The sequence below is a fragment of the Psittacula echo genome (assembly GCF_963264785.1).
Source record: "Psittacula echo genome assembly, chromosome: 3".
Classification (NCBI taxonomy): Eukaryota; Metazoa; Chordata; class Aves; order Psittaciformes; family Psittacidae; genus Psittacula; species Psittacula echo.
The window spans coordinates 33144298-33163563 of NC_137736.1; the positions used below are offsets into that span (position 1 = coordinate 33144298).

At 42.5% G+C, this 19266-nt stretch overlaps 1 protein-coding gene across 1 annotated transcript; it reads left to right on the forward strand.

The window, feature by feature from the left end:
• Positions 1–2066: 2066 nt before the first annotated feature.
• Positions 2067–3561, forward strand: B3GALT5 (beta-1,3-galactosyltransferase 5; the record flags this gene model as incomplete). The annotated part of the gene is made up of 2 exons (XM_080612306.1): positions 2067–2159; positions 2617–3561. The coding sequence occupies 2 exons, from the start codon at positions 2067–2069 to the stop codon at positions 3559–3561; spliced, it is 1038 nt and encodes a 345-aa protein (XP_080468432.1).
• Positions 3562–19266: the final 15705 nt, after the last annotated feature.

The window sequence follows — 19266 nt, forward strand, 5'->3', positions numbered from 1 at the left end:
TACCAGTGCCCAAACCTGGAAACAGGTAAGAAGTAAATACGGTCAATTCACATTAGTATGATTGTATTGAAATCTGGTAAAATTAGCATGTTATGGTTCTTGCTCTTAAGTATTTCTGAAAAAGTTTTAATGGGTTTTAACAGAAAATTGCTCTCATTTACTTTCTTAGTCCAGTATTTGAAGGACTTTTGCTTGTACATATGTCCTGGTTTAATCCCAGCTGGCAGCTAAACCTCACACAGCCTCTCACTCACCCCCTGCTGAGAGAAGAGAGAGAGAATCTGGAGGGTAGAAGTGAGAACACTCGTGGGTTGAGATAAAGACAGTTTAATAGGTAAAGGAAAAGACACACATGCAGGCAAAGCAAAACAAGGAGTTCATTCACCATGTCGCATGGCCAGGCAGGTGTTCAGCCATTTCCAGGAAAACAGGGCTCCATTACACATAACAGTTACTTGGGAAGGCAAACTCTTAACGTCCCTCCATTCCTTCTTCTTCCCCATGCTTCAGAGGCCGAGCATGACCCCATATGACATGGGATATCCCTCCTTGGGTCAGTTGGGGTCAGCTGTCCCAACTGTATCCCCTTCCAACTCCTTGTGCACCCCCAGCTCTTGCTGGTGGGGTGAAGAAGTAAAGGTCTTTGCTCTGTGTAAGCAACTGCTCAGCAATAGCTATAACATCCCTGAATTATCAATACTGTTTCCAGCACAAACTCAAAACACATCCCGGCACCAGCTACCGTGAAAAGCATTAACTCTCCCCCATGCAAACCCAGCACCCCATAATACTGGAGTTCATGTGACAGAGAAAAGTCAGACCCTCAAACAGTCTTGTGAGAGCTGGTGGCAGGAGCGAACCTCTTCTGCAGCTCTGTTGTCAACTCCAGAACATTATCTGTTCCTGAAAACACTATTTTCAGGGTATTCATGTGCTTCCTCCCAGGCCACTGAAGATGAACAGATGCACAGCAGATTTTGTATAATCCTTTTTTTGTGTGTGTATATATATATATGTATGTATGCATATGTATATTATCACACAACTTTACTTATGTATTTAATTAAAGCAATCTTAAAGTTAACCACAAGACTACTATGAGGTATACATTCAATAAAAAATAGATCTGAGGAATACTCTATTTAAAGATAAGGTTAATTTAAAGAAGAAATGTGAACTTTAGAAATATTTTCAAAATTCATTAATCACTGCAAAAAATTCATTTAATTGGGAGGAAGTCAGGACTCCAGTTCTATTTGTTTCATGCATTTGAGAACACCAGCTGAAGTTAATGGGACTATTCTTATGGATAAAATGAGCTGAATTTGGTTCCAGGAACCTGCAATGCAGGTTAAGCCTGTAACTCAAAGCCTTTTCATAGCTTGGAAAGGGGAATTTGAGCAAAAAGAGGGCTCTAACATGGTTTTAGGGAGTCTAGGCAGAACATTACTGGTCAGAAGGCACAGATTTTCCATGAAATCTACAGATCTGGGGATTGTAAAGTTGGTTTTCTCTATTTTTAGATAGGAAGCCAGATCCAGTTCTTCATAAAGAAAGGGAGAAGCAGAAAGGAATGCTTTTTGCCCCGGTAAAATTCCCCCACCCTAGAGCTCTAAAATAGTAGTTGGTGGGCCTGTGGGTTAATGGAATGGGTAAATGAAGCATTATAGTTTTCTCCCCAGGTCAATTTATGGAGATGTGTATGGTTTTTTGTCTCTTTTTGGATTTGCTTTGATAATTTTTCTCTCTCTCAAAATTTATTTGTAACCAGATACACAGCACTTTAATCTGTTACAAGGATGAATGAATGCACATCATTGTTACTGTTTGAATCCCTTTCAAGCAGAAAGGAGAGGTGAGTATGGACAACCCTTTCTCAACTCAGCACCACCATGTGTGTCACCTAAACTCTGCAAAAGGTGAAACATCCAAATAATCTGACCCACTGCTGTGTTTTTTTTCTGAGCAGCTGACCTAACTTCAAATATGTGACTCATGGCCCCTCCAGCAAAAAGATCAGGAGCAGTTTCTGGGTCAGCGCAAGAGCCCCACAGGACGTGAAGAAGATGAAGATGGGAGGAACCTGGCTGGGTCTGCCAGTTGGACAGCACTGGCTTGCTCTGGGACACAAGCACTTTTCAAACACATGGAGAAACATGGTATTTAAAAAACCTCCAACTATTGCTGTTATTCTCTCCAGTCTGGCATGGGCATGTATCCGCTGCTTCTCCACCCTCTGGCTTGTGAGAGCCCTGGTGGATCTAAGTCATGGTTTGTAAGATGCTGAAAATGGGGAGGAGATCTGAAGCATCAGCCAGGCTAACCTGGTGTCAGTGGCCATGGTTTTGTGGATTTCTGAGGATATGCTGGCTTGGGGGGCAGATTCAAGTAAGCAAGATTGTGAATTTGATCTCTGGCAGAACACCTTGTGGGAATGATACTAAGAGAAATACATGTGGGTGAATGCCCTGAAATAGGTAAGATTTAAATTAGATACGACCTGGCTTCGAATCCCTATGCAGACAGTTTGGTATGCAGCACTGAAAAGAACTAGGTATTACTTTTTCTTTCTTTCTTTTTTTTTTTTAATGTGCTTTTCCTTCTTGTTTCTTTCAGATGTATTTCAGAAAATTCAGGCTGATCATTTGCCTTATAGGGCTCAGCTGTGCTGGCCTCTGGGTTTTTTACGATTTGACTGAATACTGTATATTCTGTGAAAACAGCCAAGATTACATATTCCCCATAGAGACTTTCAGGAGAATTGAAGGAAACTTCTCGCAGCTCCCAGATGTAGATTGCCAGAAGAACCCACCTTTCCTCGTCCTGCTTGTGACATCCTCATACCACCACATTGATGCCAGGATGGCCATCCGGCAAACTTGGGGGAAGGAGAGAACAGTTGCTGGCAAGCGCCTGGTGACATATTTCCTCCTAGGAAGCACTGTGAATCTGAGGCAGCAAGCTGATATCACTGCTGAAAGCCAAAAGTACAAAGACATTATCCAAAAGAATTTTACAGACACGTATTACAATTTAACTTTGAAGACCATGATGGGAATTGAATGGGTTCACAGATTTTGTAACCAGTCCAGCTTTGTGATGAAAACCGACACAGATGTGTTTGTCAATGTTTTTTACCTCACTGAGCTTCTTCTAAGGAAAAAGAGGACCACTAGATTCTTCACAGGCTTTTTAAAACTGCATGAGTTCCCCATACGAAGAAGAAGGAGTAAGTGGTATGTGAGTAAAGAGGAGTATCCGAGAAAGACCTACCCGCCGTTTTGTTCCGGGACTGGCTATGTTTTATCCACTGATGTTGCTAGTCAGATCTATAATGTTTCAGAGAGCATTTCGTTCATTAAACTGGAGGATGTATTCGTAGGGCTGTGCCTTGCCAAACTAAAAATTCACCTGGAGGAGCTTCATTCAGAGCAGACGTTTTTCCCAGAGAGGATTACGTTCTCTGTTTCTCGCTTTAAGAAAATTGTGATGTGCCATGAAGTAGAACCATCTGAGCAGTTGAGCTACTGGAATCACTTAGTGACAGAAACCCACGGATGAGTGCTCTAGCACCTTCCCTGCTCAAACTAAGAAACTCAAATGCTCCACTTTTACGGGGCTGCTCTCGAGTCCAGCAAAACTCCCAATTAACTCTAGATCCATCATGTTACAGACTTTTTTAAGGGTTATTTTATTCTCCATTTCTGCCCAACAACATGCAAAACTCTCATCTCCCATTCACACCCACCTTTTTGCATCCCTTCTTTGCATCCGCTCTCTACAGAAGTTACAGTTACTGTTATTTTCTGAAAGACGCAGGCCTGCAAACCTGCCCTCAAATGTTGCTGCTACAGGGCTGGGGACAATTCTGCAGCGCCGAACTAAAAGTCAAAGTACTTCTGTTCAAAGAAAAGAATCTGCATCCTCTTCCTGGCCCCCCCTTGATAGATTCCTGCATTTGCACCTAGCTGTGCAGGCATTTAAGAAAAGATGTTTGTAGCTATCAGGACGTTCCCCTCCTGGCATAGGGAACTGCAGCCCTGCCTTTGCAGCCAGCTCCGAGTGGGCAGGACTGCATAGTGGCACAGATCCCTTCTCTCTACACTGTTTTTTTTTGCAGAAATGGAACAATTTGCCACAGAGGACAACCTTAGGTACTGCAGGTCACCCAGTGAATGTGTAAGGCAACTGCATCTGTTTTCCTCTACACACCTCCTGCTGAAAATTATATGTTGTAGAGCTGGATCCATGCTCAGTGGAGAGTGTCCTGGTCTTTCTATTACAATAGACACTGGAGACATCTTTTACATTTGTGTCTCACTCTGATTGCTTGAAAGCTACTCTAAATGGTTTGCCAAGGCTAAATTGGAGTCACTCACAGTGAGCTAAGCAGTGCATCTGATTTAGACATTTTCCCCCATGAGGAACTGAATGCGTAAGGGAGAAGATAGGAGAATTTTTCTCTTTTAAACAAGACCTAATGGAAAAATGTGCCTGAGTAGTCATTCAGGCTGGGAGCTTTATTGCTTATTGCGTTACCAAGCAAAGACTCATGAAATCACTAGGATGTTTGGAGATTTCAGAGGTAAGGAATTGCGTCTTTATAGTAGATGCTGTGAAAAATACATTTGAGCTATGGGGAGGGAAAAGGAGTTCATCAAATCATGCCTGATGCAACACTCCTGTTTGATTTATTTTCATGCAAAGAAAAAGTCAGTTTTGCCAGCAAAGAATTATCGAATGTCTACACTATGTGTGAAATGTTTTTTTCCAGAGAGCAGTAAATGTGGGGCTGCTCCCTAGGGAAAGGTGAGCTGGGAGCTGAGGGGATCCGACAGCCGGCAGGGCTCAGCCCCACACACCCATGTGAGCTAGCAGGGCAGCCAGGTCCAACCAAGTGTCCTGATCTTAAGGCAGTATCATGGTCTGAGGTCAAGCTTGTGATGACTGGGCCCTGGTCATGAGAGGTGGGGGTCCAGGTCAGTCCCAGTGCTGGGAATCAGGGCCAGACCCTGCCATGGGATGGCAGAGCAGCAGGGCTTTGGGAATGGGAACATATACTGAATGTCGTAAAAAACATGGAGGAAAGACAGGGAAAGATATTTTATTACTTTGGGATTCTTTATTTTTATTGTTTCCTTTCTTTTTATTAAGTTTGTGAGGACTGTTGAAGTGTCTCTTTTTACTTGCCTGTGTCTGAAGAGCAGGATAAGTATTTTCAGCAGGAATATGCCACATCCTGAAAAGTGTTTAATAATGGTAATAATATATTAATTACTTTCTTCTGATGTGGAGTAACCTCAGCACTTATTTTTGACAAGTGATGATGAAAGAAAGAATATTTATTTGTTTTGTTGAATAATCTTCTTTAAGTTTCCTATTCAGAAAATAGCTGCATAATTTTTTTTTGTGTTTGCAGGGATATGGCTATCCAGGTGCTCAGGTGGGTGTTTACCTTTCCCCAGTGCACAGCTTTGCCAGAGGGTGAGCAGCCCAGCTTTGGGTTGAACAACATCTCTCCACATCCCACCCCAACTTCACAGATGTTTCTGCCCTTGGCTCAAAGCCCTGCGGTAGCACGTCTACTTTTGCTGCTGCCTTTAGTGGGTGCAGTGGGTCAGACTGATAAAGCCTAGCAACGGTATTTTAATCACAGTTCTTTCCATGTAACCTGCAGAAATGTCCTTTTGCCATTCATTGCTATTGTACCCAAGGTGCAAACTGGCTATTGGTTTGATTTATGGAAAAATGCTGAGCATAAAGAAATGCTTCCTGGCCTCTCCTAGCTCCCTCTCTCATAGGGTAGAGGGTCTGTGAGATGGGACAGCGTAATGCAGCCTAGTGTTCATTCTGGACTCTTCTTGTTCTCAGAGAAATTAATCCTGCAATCCTTTGTGGGTCTCACTTTCACCTCTGTGCCTGCTCCCAGCCTTATCCCAGCTGGCAGGACCAGTCCAACCGTGCAGTCCCAGGAAACCTGTATCTCAGCAGAATAGCTATTAATTTACATACAAATGTGTTGACTTGTTCATCTCCCGTGGATGTTGAGATACAAGCAGTATGGTGGTACCTAGCTTCTAGGTCAGTGCAGCTGCTGGTCTTCTGTCAGGTTGACTTGGTGGCCAAAGGGTGAAGTCTCCCATTAGGAGACAGTATATTGGGTTGCTTCCCTGAACGATGGCTGCTAGTGAGTGGCATTAAAATACATCTTGCCTGAGCAGTCTGTGACTTTGAATTATCATAAGAAAAGTTACCCTTCATGGTCAGTTTTGCTATACATCTTGATTGTGGCTTTTGTTTTAGTTCAGGAGTGTTCCTAATTACTTGAATATAGCTACCAAGTGGGAAGATGATGATAGACTCTGTTAATCACATTTGCTATTGCTATTTTGGGGGCTAAATTCGTAGCTACCATGCCATTGGGAATAAGGTCCTCAGGCATGTTTTATTAAAACATGCCATTCTGGATATTGTTTCCAGGGAGTCTGTTTGCAATTTCAAGTGACCGATGCCTTTCTTTATTACTGTGTATGAAACATTTTGTCCCAACTGAATATATGTTGTTAAGCACCTAATGGCCTGCCTACCTGAAGCATTTGGCTTGTTGCTGCTAAATCTCTGATGAGGAGCAAATGAGTACAGGTTGAAATGTTACGGATTCAGATAGCCCATTCCTGTCCTTTTTGCAAAGAAGCTTCCCAAGAAAATGCTTTAGGTTGCTGCACAGTATTTTCCTCAGCATATGATTTTCTTTGTGTTTGCATAAATTAGAAGATGATTTCCTAATTCTCTCAATTCAGAGGCTGTTTTGAATGAGAATAGTAAATGAATAATTCATTCTTTAAAATATAACATTATTCTGTTGGAAAAGGTCATTTAAGAAAAGTGGATGATTGCATGTGAAGCAAATTTATTCATTTAAAGAAAACCACTGTGCTAGCCATATGTATCAGCTGAATGAAATTAGGTTTTGCAGCTTAGGCCTCAGATCATGGCTTTTAACACAATCAAAACAGTATTAGTGGCCTTTTGCCAAAAAAGAAAAAAGAAGTTATATTTTCCTATGAAAAAGCTTTACAAAATGATCATAAATACAACTAGAACTGTAAACACGATCCTGCTGTACATGTATACTTATTGTTAAAATTTTGTATTAACTAACTAAAGAATTTCAGCAATGTGGGGGAAATTCATGTGTAAAAGTGGGGCACGAGCCTAACATTTTTATGCTTTCTGAGTCAGACGATCATTAAACCAGTTTTTGTGAATAGATTTGAAAAGTTACTCTGAAAAGTTACTCCCTTGCTTCTCATTTAGTAGGAAAGAGTGCAAAAAGCAGAAGAGCTGGTAGTGTCTTAGAGTTGGTTAGAGTTGTGCATTTCAGCATACTCAGTTTTTTTCAACACAAGATCAGTTTTGAGTACAGAAAACTGAATACATTTCCCACAACTCTTAACTCATGAAAGCATTCTTTTTTTAGGTTAGGATTTTAAAAAATGTCTCTGAAGGATCGGGTCACACATCTTACCTGATTTAATAGTACTGAGAAGGTGTAACTCCTCTTGCCACTTTTGAGAATACAGTACATTTTTATAATGAAACATTTGCCTTACGTAAAAGCTGAATGGAACAAAAGGGCTAACTGTTACGGATCTGACAGGAATGCTGCTCTTCTTGGATTTGTGCGGGTTACTATATAATGTTAATATAAAATGCGTGACAGTATTTGCATTATTTGCATAGAACATGAGAGTGCTGGGATAACTATTCAGTGGATGATATTTTAGTAAAGTATTTTGTTACCATAGTTTTGTATGTTCGCTTCTTGCTGGTTGAGAAGGTATTAAAATCTTGGGATGTAGTCAAGTTAGGAGGCTTGCTATTTTTCCAGTTAAAATTAATAGAATCATAGGACCATAAGATCATTGAGTCCAAGCATTAACCCAGCACTGCCAAGTCCATCACTAAACCATGTCCCTAAGCACCACATCCTTTAAATACCTCCAGAGATGATGACCCTACCACTAAGCTGGGCAGCCTGTTCCGATGCTTGGCAACCCTTTCAATGAATAATTTTTTCCTAATATCCAATCTAGACCTCCCCTTACACAGCTTGAGGCCATTTCCTCTCATCCTATCACTTGTTACTTGGAAGAAGAGACTGACACGCACCTCATTAAAACTTCCTTTCAGGTAGTTGTAGAGAACAATAAGGTCCCTTCTGAGTCTCCTTTTCTCCAGATTAAACAAGCCCAGTTCCCTCAGTCACTCCTCAGAAGATTTGTGCTCTAGACCCTTCACCAGCTTCATTGTACTTCTTTGGACATGCTCCACCACCTCCACATCTTTCTTGGAATAAGGGTCCCAGAACTGAACACAGCATTCAAGGTGCGGCCTCACCAGTGCTGAGTACAGGGGGCAATCATTTCCTTGCCCCTGCTGGCCAAACTGTTTCTGATACAAACCAGAATGCTATGAGCATTCTTGGCCACCTGGGCATGCTGCTGGCTCATATTCAGCCAGCTGTCAAACAACACTCCCAGGGCCTTTTCCCTCAGGCAGCTTTCCAGCCACTCTTCTCCAAGCCTGTAGTGTTACATGGGGCTGTTGTGACCCAAGAGCAGGACCCAGAAATAAACCTTGTTGAACCTGAATCTGTTAGATTTTCCTGCCTTTTCTAAAATGCCTTAGTTTGTACATCCAAAAATGACTAGTTGGTTTCTCTTCCTAAGGCAAATACATAATTCCCATAAATCAAGAATGGGATTGTTTTCTCAAGTATTAAGCATGCAATCTTGCCACATTTGCCACTCTTGCCATTAACGACGTAAACGTGAGACACCTTCAAGTCAAAGGCACCTTAAAACCTTATAAACAAGCTGTGTTTTGAATTCAGAAGGTTTTTTTCCAAATGACAAGTGTCAAGTGAAAGGTTGTTAAAACCATAGCAAGGGAATTGATAGAAGACAACTTTAACCACAGTTGATACCTTTCAGAAGATCAAGCTGCAACCTGAAATGGTTTTGTCTGTGTCACCACAGGCAGCACTATTTGACTGTGGTTAAATGACCTTGGGATCTGGAAGCACAGCACTGTTCCCCCGCCACTTAAAAGGGAAATGTCAAATAACTGAAGGCCATCAGATTGTTTGCCAAATGCAAGCAGTTATGTATTAAAAACTGTAACTAGGATAGGTCCTCCTTACTACATTTATCTTTGTTTTACTGTTTTCCCTCCTTTATCTTTCTGATGTATTGTTTGATTGCAGCTGGAGTTAAATTCATTAGCTTATTCCTGAAAAAACAGACTTGAATTTGCACACGTTCTGGCTGAGCAGGTAGAGATTTTTTTCAAAGCCTAATAACACAGTGGTTTAAGGCTATCCTTCCAAAAAGTTTGCTCAAGTATGTTTTCACTGAAAACCATAATCAGATAATTTCAGTTGAGAAATTACATTTCGCAAATTCAAAAATGCATACTTGGGGGGGAGGGGGAATAAAAAATCATGGAATCATAGAATGTTTGGTTTGGAAGAGGCCTTACGATCCCCTAGTTCCAACCCCCCATGCCATGAGCGGGGACACCTCACACTAGAAGACTCAAAGCCCTGTCCAGCCTGGCCTTGAACACTGCCAGGGATGGAGCATTCACAACTTCTCTGGGCAACCTGTTCCAGTGCCTCACCACCCTCACAGTAAAGAATTTCTTCCTTATAACTAACCTAATCTCCCCTGTTTAAGTTTGAAATTTAAGTTCCTTCTCAGAATCTCTCCAACTGAACCATGTGCACAACATCCCCTGTATCCAGCTACTGACCTAACCCGACCTCATTTTATTTATGAATTTGGGTGCAGGGATAGAGGCCTGTGTAATCCTGTGTTTCCTCGTCTTCTATTTCCAAAAGCACTTAGAAATCACAGCCGCCCTTACACTTACAAACTGTCAGTATACAGCTGTGGGTGCAGGATATCATAAATTAGTTATGTGGTGTGATTTACACCTCCATCTTGTAGATCTTCCAGGCAACTCTACTACCTTCATGTTTAATTTAATCATTATTGCTGGAACAGCAGTTGTAAGTAAATGTTTCACTCCAGTACATAAAGGGACCTGCAGTTTTTACATGTGCTTCTGCTAGTAAAGGTTCAATGAGGGAATTAAAAAGACAAGTGAGTTGAGCTGTAAGGCAGGAGTGGGAGTGAGCCATGGTGCATGTGAGTAATGCAGCTTGCTCCTGCCAGGGGTGAGGAGGCAGCAGGGTAGCAGCACTTGTTGCTGGGAGGGAGATCTCAGTGCTGAGGGCGAGGGTGTGCGATGCACCTTGGTACTCTCCCACTGCTGCAGGCCATTTTAGTGATCCCCTCCCCTTATGCTGAGGCCAAACCTGCATGCCTTGCAGATGTAAGTCAAGTGGCAGGAGGTTTGCTGCTACAACCAAGTGCTAATGTCTTCTCCAATTTTGCTGAAGAAAGTGGTGCATATGATAGGGGAGAAGAGCAGACTGGAAACTTTACCCTATAAACATATTGGTCTTTACTATATCTTGAGGTCTTTCAGTACTCACGAGCTCCCTAAGCTTTTAGGGAATCTCATTTTCAATACAAGTGTTGCAAAGGAAATAAACAGCCAAATATAAAGTTCACTATTCCTTTATATGAGGAAGCCAAAATACAGCACTGATCAAGAGCACTTCCATTACTCTGCCACATAAACAGAAATTGAATATCTGAAACTATCTCTGCAGGGTTCTCTTACTGCAAAAAGGCAGCTTTCAGTCACAGACTCCATATCACAGGTACAGTGCATAGGAGACATTTATTTCTAAGAAAAAATCCTACCATTTCTATTTAGTGATCTTAACTGAATGCCCAAAGGGAGCAGCAAGATGTCAGTCATAGGATGTATTTCATGAAAATGCAAAAAGACACAGGTCTTCCAACATAATTCCTCCTTTCACGGTGATAATGTGCTCCCTCATTGTCACAGTGTCACTTTGGATCATGCCTGCAGGTCATCTAGGGAATATTCATTAATATTCTATATTTAGAGGTGTGAGTATTAATGTTTCTCTTAACTGGCAACCTTGAAAATCATCAGAAAAGAAAGAAAAGGGGTATAATTTCATAGTCTCATGGTAGTTTTCCTGGCTTCATCAGAGAAGTTCTGTGGGATTTGGAGCCCTGGGTATAGTGCTTGTGTGTGCCTATCATTGACAAGGGTTGTGCACTGTTCATCTGACACGTGACTTACCATGCACTGGCTGATAGGTGCTGAGCACATGAGTTTTGAAGGAGCTATGATAGATTTGCACTTTGCCTGAACTCCTTGAAGAATCTGGCTCTGCATATAAAGCTCAGGAGGAGGTCTAAAATCATTGCCTTAAGCAGTAATGAAAACTGTAATAGTGATGATAATGAGTGTAGAGAACGATATTTACATTTCCTTGGCACACTATCATATATTGAAAAGTTCCTTAGAATAAACTGAATGATAACCAGAGCAATTAAGCTTTTTGGACTAGAGACAAAATCATTTCTAAAGCTAAAGTAAATGTTGCCAGGGGAACTGATGTATTAGAGAGCACTAAAAATTTCTTTCTCAGATCAACACCCCCCCAGACAGCACCAAAGCTGATTCCGTGATAAACTTCTTACTTAGCCTGGACTCCATGATGAACGTCTTCATCTCTGTTCCCTGAGTTATGGCATTTTCATTTTACCAGCTACAGCTTATCACCAATTTCAGTGCTGGAGAGGAGGAACACACCTTGCAAACAGAAAATGTGGAATGCAGTTCAGAAGGAGTGCTGGCAGGAAAATACTTGAGAACTACATTCCAGTTGTGCAGATTTATTAAGGCCAAATAAAAACTGCAGGGGTATTCATGTAAATAAAGTATTTAATCCTGTGGCCTCCTGTGTATGAAAGTTTAGAAGAAGATTATATCCAAAGCTTTCCTCATAAAAGTCCCACAGCAATTTTTCACAGTATTACTATGGTTTTATAATAATTAGCATGAAAAAAACTAAATAAAATATCAGATTAATTATATTGGTGTTACAAGTTTTTTGAGGATTTACCCAGGCCTAGATCCATGGTAGCATCACTTCACGAATCTGTAGGTCAAGACAAAGACCTGCCTTCCTAAGAAAGAGGTAAACCAGGATTTCTCAGATCAAGGGGAAGCACCTTCTGTTGGTGAGGTTGGTCTCAGCTAACTTTTACAGCCTAAACTAGCATGCTCAGGCCGACCCAGTCTTTCAGACTACTGAGTAGCCAAAATGAGGCAGACCTCACCAAAGGGTGACATATCTTGCTTGCCTTAGACTCCTGTATCAGAACAGATGAAGCATCATTTGGTAGGGCTTTTATAACTTTAATGACTACAGAAAAAAATCCCTGATAAATAGCTTAAGATAGATGCCTGAACTTCAACTGGCTAGCAGTAGTTGAAGAGAGGGTCCTGTGCATAATTACTGGTATTCATAAGGATTGTAGCTCCTCTGGAAGGGCCCCCACAGACCCACTTTGTGTCACATGAACTATTCAATGGAGATGTCATAAGAAACTGTCAGTGTTTTTCAGATAGTCAATATATCTGTCCAGTAATTCTTGTTTGTACAACAATCTTTTGCAAACTAAGGTTTCATTGAAAATGGAGACAAATGTTACAACATTGTGCAATAGAGGAACGGGACATTTGAAGTGTCCTAATTTTTCACATAAATGTATGTGCAGTAGACGGCAAGGATCCAGCTTGTACTGAGCCTTTTAGGTGCTTGATGTTGAAAGCAGAAAAGGGTTTCCAGAGCTCTCATACCCCACAAAGCAGAAACAATGTGGGGGAAAAATGTACGTTAACATTCATATAGGTAATGCATAGAGGAAGTGACATGGCCCCATTATTTCTGGAGCTTTTCCTCTAAGGTTCTAACTAAGGAAAACTGCGTATCAAAGCTTAAAACTGTGCTGAATCTTCAATATATTAACAGATTAATTAAAAGACTTAAAAAATTTAAAACTTGTGAGAGGAGGAGTCTGTGTGTCTCAGACTTTGATCGCTAACGCTAATAACTTCTGTTTTGAATGATAAGTATGCATTTCAAAGAACCAAATAATTTGGCAAAGAGGAAAAGATTAAGAGCATAGAAAGAACGAAAAAAAAAAGAGGCAGATTTGGAAAAATTATAGCTTATCATCTCTTTGGTGTCATTGATTATGACAAAGAAATATCCTGTAGTCATCAAGATAGAGATGGATAATTCAATCAATAGGTCAGCTTGCCTCCTGCCTTAGACTTTTCTAGATATTTCAATTCTCCTCTTCTTTTGCTAGAGAAAAGAACATTCATTTTTTAATTGGGAGACATTTCGCAAAATCTTTGTAGTGTTCAAGCACCTTTTCAAGCCAGTTTTCATGAGGAAATGAAAAATTTTATTCCTGTTTCTAACACTGACCTTAAATCAGCTTTAACGTATCTGTAAGTGCCTCTTCTGTGCTATTTTAACACTCATGTTATCTTACCATATTGCCTTGACCCAGCTAAATAAGCTAACATACAGCAGGAAAGTGTAGGGACTAGTGATTTTTCCTGCTGCATTCTTGCCCGTTAGGAGTAATTTACAAATGAAAGTGTCTAAATACTCTTCGTTTTCCATCATGATAATTTGTCCAATTCTCCTGTGAGGGAAAAAAAATAGTCTTACAGCCACAATGACAATGACAGAAGGCTTCACTAAGCAACTCCCTGAAAGTCCATTTCATTTGGAGCTTCTTGCGTGGGTTTGCACAGCAAGCTGTATAGACATATGTTTCAGAGTAACACACCCTAGAACAAAAAACGATGAGGGCTGCTCCAGCGGTTTACACAATCTGCACACCATATATAGGACATTATATGGTGTGCAAAAAAGTTTGGAAGGGTTAAGAAAAAAAAGGGGGGAAGCAAAAATCCTCCTACTCACAGGCAGAAGAAAAAGGAAGAACTGGAAAAAAATGTCTAGGAAAACTGGAGTGGGAGGTAGGAATCTGCCTGCTATGCAGGCAGATGATTCACAAAACGTTTTTCCATTTGCATCAGACTGGCAAACTTAGGACCTGATCTTTTGAACAGTAATGAGCATGAGCAGTCTTGTACATGTACGTTGTTCTGAGCATTTGGGGATTCAAATACTTTACCATGCTGTGTAACATCTTATCCCACACACATCTTAAACGACGACAAAGGTTGTATTCATCATGATATCATGGTTCATTAAGAAAGTCAAAGTAAGGAAGGAATTAACAAGGGCAGTAATAAATAATTGATAAAATATTAAATGTGTCGATTGCCTAAGCAGCCCCAGGGAGAACAAATGACATTTGAATCCAGTCACTGTGCACCAGATTCACCCAGGAGGATTTCAGCTGATGAAGCCAAGCCAGCGAGCGTGTGGGTGCAGGTGACAGATGCTTTCTTGACGAATTCCACTGGGGTCAAATCCAGAGCAGGACGTAAACATGGTGGATGCTCTAGGCCATGACGCATCCAGTTCCCACGTGGGCTTCAACCTGTCCTCTCTGTGCTGAGGGGATGGGAATGAAATGCCTGTGATGGGTACCACCAAGGTGGTGTGGGCATCTTTATGTGCGTACATGTTTAAGGATATGGCTGATCTACAAACCATGACAGACTGCAATGTGATAAAGTGACAGCTGATCACAAGCTGTGGTTAGCTTGTGTTATACAACAGTAGCACAGATGTAGCAACATGACGGCCAAAGGGAACTTGATAAGTTTCAGGACCGGGCAAACAGAAACATCACAAAATCCAGTATGAGGCAGCACAAGGTTCTGCACATCAGGTGCAAGAACCTCGAGGTACAGGCTGCAGTGGTACCACTGAAGTGACAGGGGGTAGAAATCTTGATACAGAGACCTGTCTGAAATGAACATCAGGGTGAATAGAAGCCAAAAATGCCTTCTCATTGCAAGTACGGCAAACCACGTACTAGGGAACATTCAGTGAAGCACTATCGGCAAATTCAGAGAGACTATTATTATCTACTAGACACATCTGGAAATCTGTACATGTTTTTGTGCCCCTCAATTCAAGCAGGATGTTGAGAAGCCAGAGAGAGTCCAGTGGCAGGACATCAAATGGACAAAGGTCTAAAGCACAGCACTGGTGAGGATATGCTGAGGGATCAGGAGTTTACTTTTACAAAGAAAAGGTTAAGGGGTGATTTAATAGTAGCTTAAATCTACCTGAAGAGCAATTACAAAAATGATAGAGCCAATTTCTTCTCAGTAGAGCCAAATGGTGATTTTGTAAGAGTTTTAAAAGCAGCTATTATCCTTTCCAAAGCGTTTTTGTGAAGAGTTATCTTTATTAATTCAAGCTGAAAATCCAGTCAATCCATTTTAACCTTCTGCAGTTTTTCTAATTGGGAACCAGAGAAGGAATCTGCCTATTAGATATTATTCCTTTTTTTCTTTATTTGGACATAGCTATACAGAGTATTTCAAGTATACTGCTATGAAAGTAGGGGTGTTGGCGGAACAAAATTGTCAGATTTTACACTTAAAAAAAAAAAGTATTTCTAAAATGAAGGAAGCAAAAAGAAATAATTATATCTGGCCAAAAAAACTTCTGCAGGTTTCGTAGTTTTTTTCTTTTTAACGAGTAGGAGTGATATTTTTTCCTAATAATGCAAAGTTTTTGAAATTTAATTTTGGCAATTGATTGGAATTTCCTGATGTTTTATTTTTCTTTGCTGAACTGAACCTTTCAAGTCACTGCGGCATTAATTTCTACTTGCTAGAACTGTTTGTGTGCTTAGTATGAAATATAGTTCAGGAAAGTTGTATGTCCTTTCTTTACAATTTAAGCTTTCCAGCAGATGGACTAATCATAAAAATCTCTCAATGTGTCACATCAGTTCAATGCACTGACCAACAATAGCATAATGTGAAGGATGCGGTTCGGCTGTCAGAGGAAGGTGAAGTCTGCAGCCATTGAAGAAGCATCTCTCATGAGGCAGCATGGCAGCTTTGGTGAACAAACACAGCTGTCAAAGTGGCAGGAAAAGGTGTGATTTAAACGAGCAGACAAACAAAAAATATTGCAGAACTAAATGAAGCACTTTAATGAAAATTTTCTTCATGCAACATAAAAAATTCCTCAAAATATAAACTCAAAAGAGGGAAGGAATATGAAAATACAAAACAAAAAAAGAAAACCAAGTGGAGACAGTGTTTTCCATTAAAAGATAGAAAACAAATTCAATTTTCTCACTGGTTGCAACCCTATAGAGTTGCATTTCACAACAGTGAGGGCACATTTTCTCGAGGCCTTGAGGGCACCAGGGGCCCTGACTGCATCTTGGCATCTCCTTGGGGCTCCTCCATGCACCCATGGTCCAGGGCCCTATATCAGCTCCCTGACGCTATCAGTCCCTGCCCTAGCAATGCCACAGCCTGCTTCATCCCTGCCCCAACCCTGTGCCTTGGCACCACATCATGGCCTTGTCTCCAGCCCTGTTCTCGACCCATCTCCTTCAGCTCCTGGCTGGACCCCTAAGTGGTTCCTGACTCTGTCTCAGACCCTAGCCCTGTTGGGGGCTGTCAACAGACCCCGCCATCCCTGGCTGTGGGTGGCAGCCCCATTGGTGAGGTCATGGCTGGCACAGGGCCCACCAGTGGGCACCTTTGCTCTCTGCCACGTTGCCTACAGCGCTGTGACAGTGGGTTGAGCTCGGCATCAGGCACCAACACACTCACCTGTCCGGTTATCAATTGGGATGAAATAAACCCCACACCTCCCATTGTGCCCAGTGTCACATCCTGGCAAGGTGGCATGGCTGTCTTCTGCCAAGACATCAAGCGGCAGCGCCCAGCCAGCTTTTTAGGGTTGGGACAGCATGAAGTTTGCTCCTCTGTGTGTGTCACCGGCTGCGCCTGCCTTCCTCCTGCAGGACTGGTTAAACATTAACACCGCGCTAGGCGTATTTGGGCGGGAGGAAGGGGAGAGGCAATCCTTACCTCACGGCGCCACGGGGACAATGTCAGTGCAGGCGTGTGCCCTGTGGCCCCGCAGCTGAGAGGCGGCAGAGGCCTGTGCTCCCACCCTGTGGAGCCTTGGGCAGCTGCACGCCGCCTCAGGGAGGCTTCCTTGGAGCCGGGAGGCGAGGGCTGGCCCCGATCTCCTCGCTTGGAACAGCACCAGCCTCCTCCTGCGTCCCAAGGGAGGAGGGTGAGAGCGGGCCGTCGTCAAAGGGGAAGCAGTGCGAGACACCCTCTCGGCGCTCAGGGAAGTGATCCAGGTAACCCTGATCCAGGTAAACGCTCTAGAGCTTTTATTTGCTTCTCAGCACAAGGAGCTGTCAGCTGAGAGATAATTTAATCCTCTCCTCTGCTTCTGCTTCAGCAGAGAAGCCTGCCCTGACCTGGTGACAGTAGAGTGAGCTGAGGTATTTTGTGACCCCCATCTCTTGCTGTGCTCCCCAGCCTTCAGGGCAGGTGTCCTCCACATCACTTTGTGTCACGCAAAGCATTTGAGCCTCAGTCTGTGCCGGGCTGGATCCAGCTGCTGCTCCTTTAGGGTGATATTATCCATGTAATCCCTTTGCCTCTGACATGGATGCGGGAGGGAGTAGGCTAAAAGCCATGCCTAGCAGTGCTGGCAATGCGTCACCACAGGCACCCGTGGAGAAGGTGAAAAGCAGCTCAGGCCAAGGTATTTAATTCATCACTGTCCAAAATATCCTGTTTCATCTGTGGAATGGGTAATATTTCTGGGCCCTTTAAAGGTCCATTTTGAAACAAAGTAAAACAAGGTGTTATAAATCCTTTCCCATCTCATTTTACTTCACCACAAGCTGTTTACTGATTTTGGCATGAATTTGGGCATAAGATCCTAGCAAGTTCCGTTCTCCATAAAGGGAGACATATGCCCTTCTCCATAAAACTTCACTCACTTCAGCTTGTGTTGGTGCAGCCAGATCTGTAAGCGAAGGTATGAATGCTCCTGCCCTGCCCGATGGGGTTCTCTCCAGGCCTGTAGACCCTGCATGGGAACACAGATTCCTGGAAAAGTACACAGGCTTGCCTTTTGGATTTGTTTTCTGGTGCTTTAGCTGTCTTACTTCATATGACAGATAATACTAACTCTTAAAGAATCTACTGACTGATTTGTGTATGTGCTGAGAACTATCACAGTGATAGAGCAAGGAGAAATCTCTCTGAGCTGTGCATGGTGACCCTCCTGTCCTGGCTGCCTGCTGGGGACTCCTATGCACATGAAACATGGAAGTGAGAACAAATCAAAACCTTTCAAAAAGCACAGGGCAAACCCAAACCAGCCTACAAACTAGCCTCCTCCCTCCCTCAAGTGAAGAAATCAGCCCACAGGTTCAGCTTAAAGTGTTAGTAAGTTGACAGGGCTGGCCGTTAAGCTCACAAGGTAAACTGAAAGCTTGCGGAACGGGAAACCATGGAGGAAGCTGCCAGCTGAGCCAGTCAGGTGGCACCTGCTGCACTAAACACAGCAAGACCCCCTGCTTAAAGCACTGAGCAGCGAACAGAGCTCCTGTATAGCTTGTTGCTGCGGCTGAACATGTTTGGAAAAACAGCGAAAATGGGTTTTGTTGGTTGCAGTGAGCAGCAGGCAGGGAAGGTCTGGGAGCGGAGTATTCCTTCCACATGGACACCCTGTGAGAGGCCCTGCCATACGCTCATGTGCCATCTCACCACCACTGCTTTTACAAAAGCCCTGCTGGGAAATAATGCAGGGTTTTCACACAAAATTGTGAACTTAACTCCTTGCTTAAAGGCAGCAAAACAGCTGAGCCAGGGCTTTTGTGGTTTGTGCCTTGGTGTGCTTTTGGTTTTAGTAAAAGAGAGGTTAAAAAAGTATGCTTGTTACCGGAAACTCAGAGTGTCTCTGTGGTGACACTCATATTTATGCATTGCACAGCACTGCCACAAAGAACACCTCTGAAATCAAAAAGCACTTTCCTGACAAGAAATTTGGGCTGGCCACAAAATCACATCTTCTGGCCTGTGTCCCTTTCATGAAGACAAGCTTCAACTTCCCAGCTGAGAAGTTTGTAAACCAAGCAGCGTGATCAGACTCTCTCCCACATATTTTGAGGGAGAGAAGAATGATATCACACAAGTGAATTGCAAACACTGAAAAAGCAGAAAATGCAGAAGCAAGGTGATGGTTCCCACCAAGGCTCTGTATCTTATCTCTGACCACAGGGAAGATTTGGTAGTGTTTTGTTT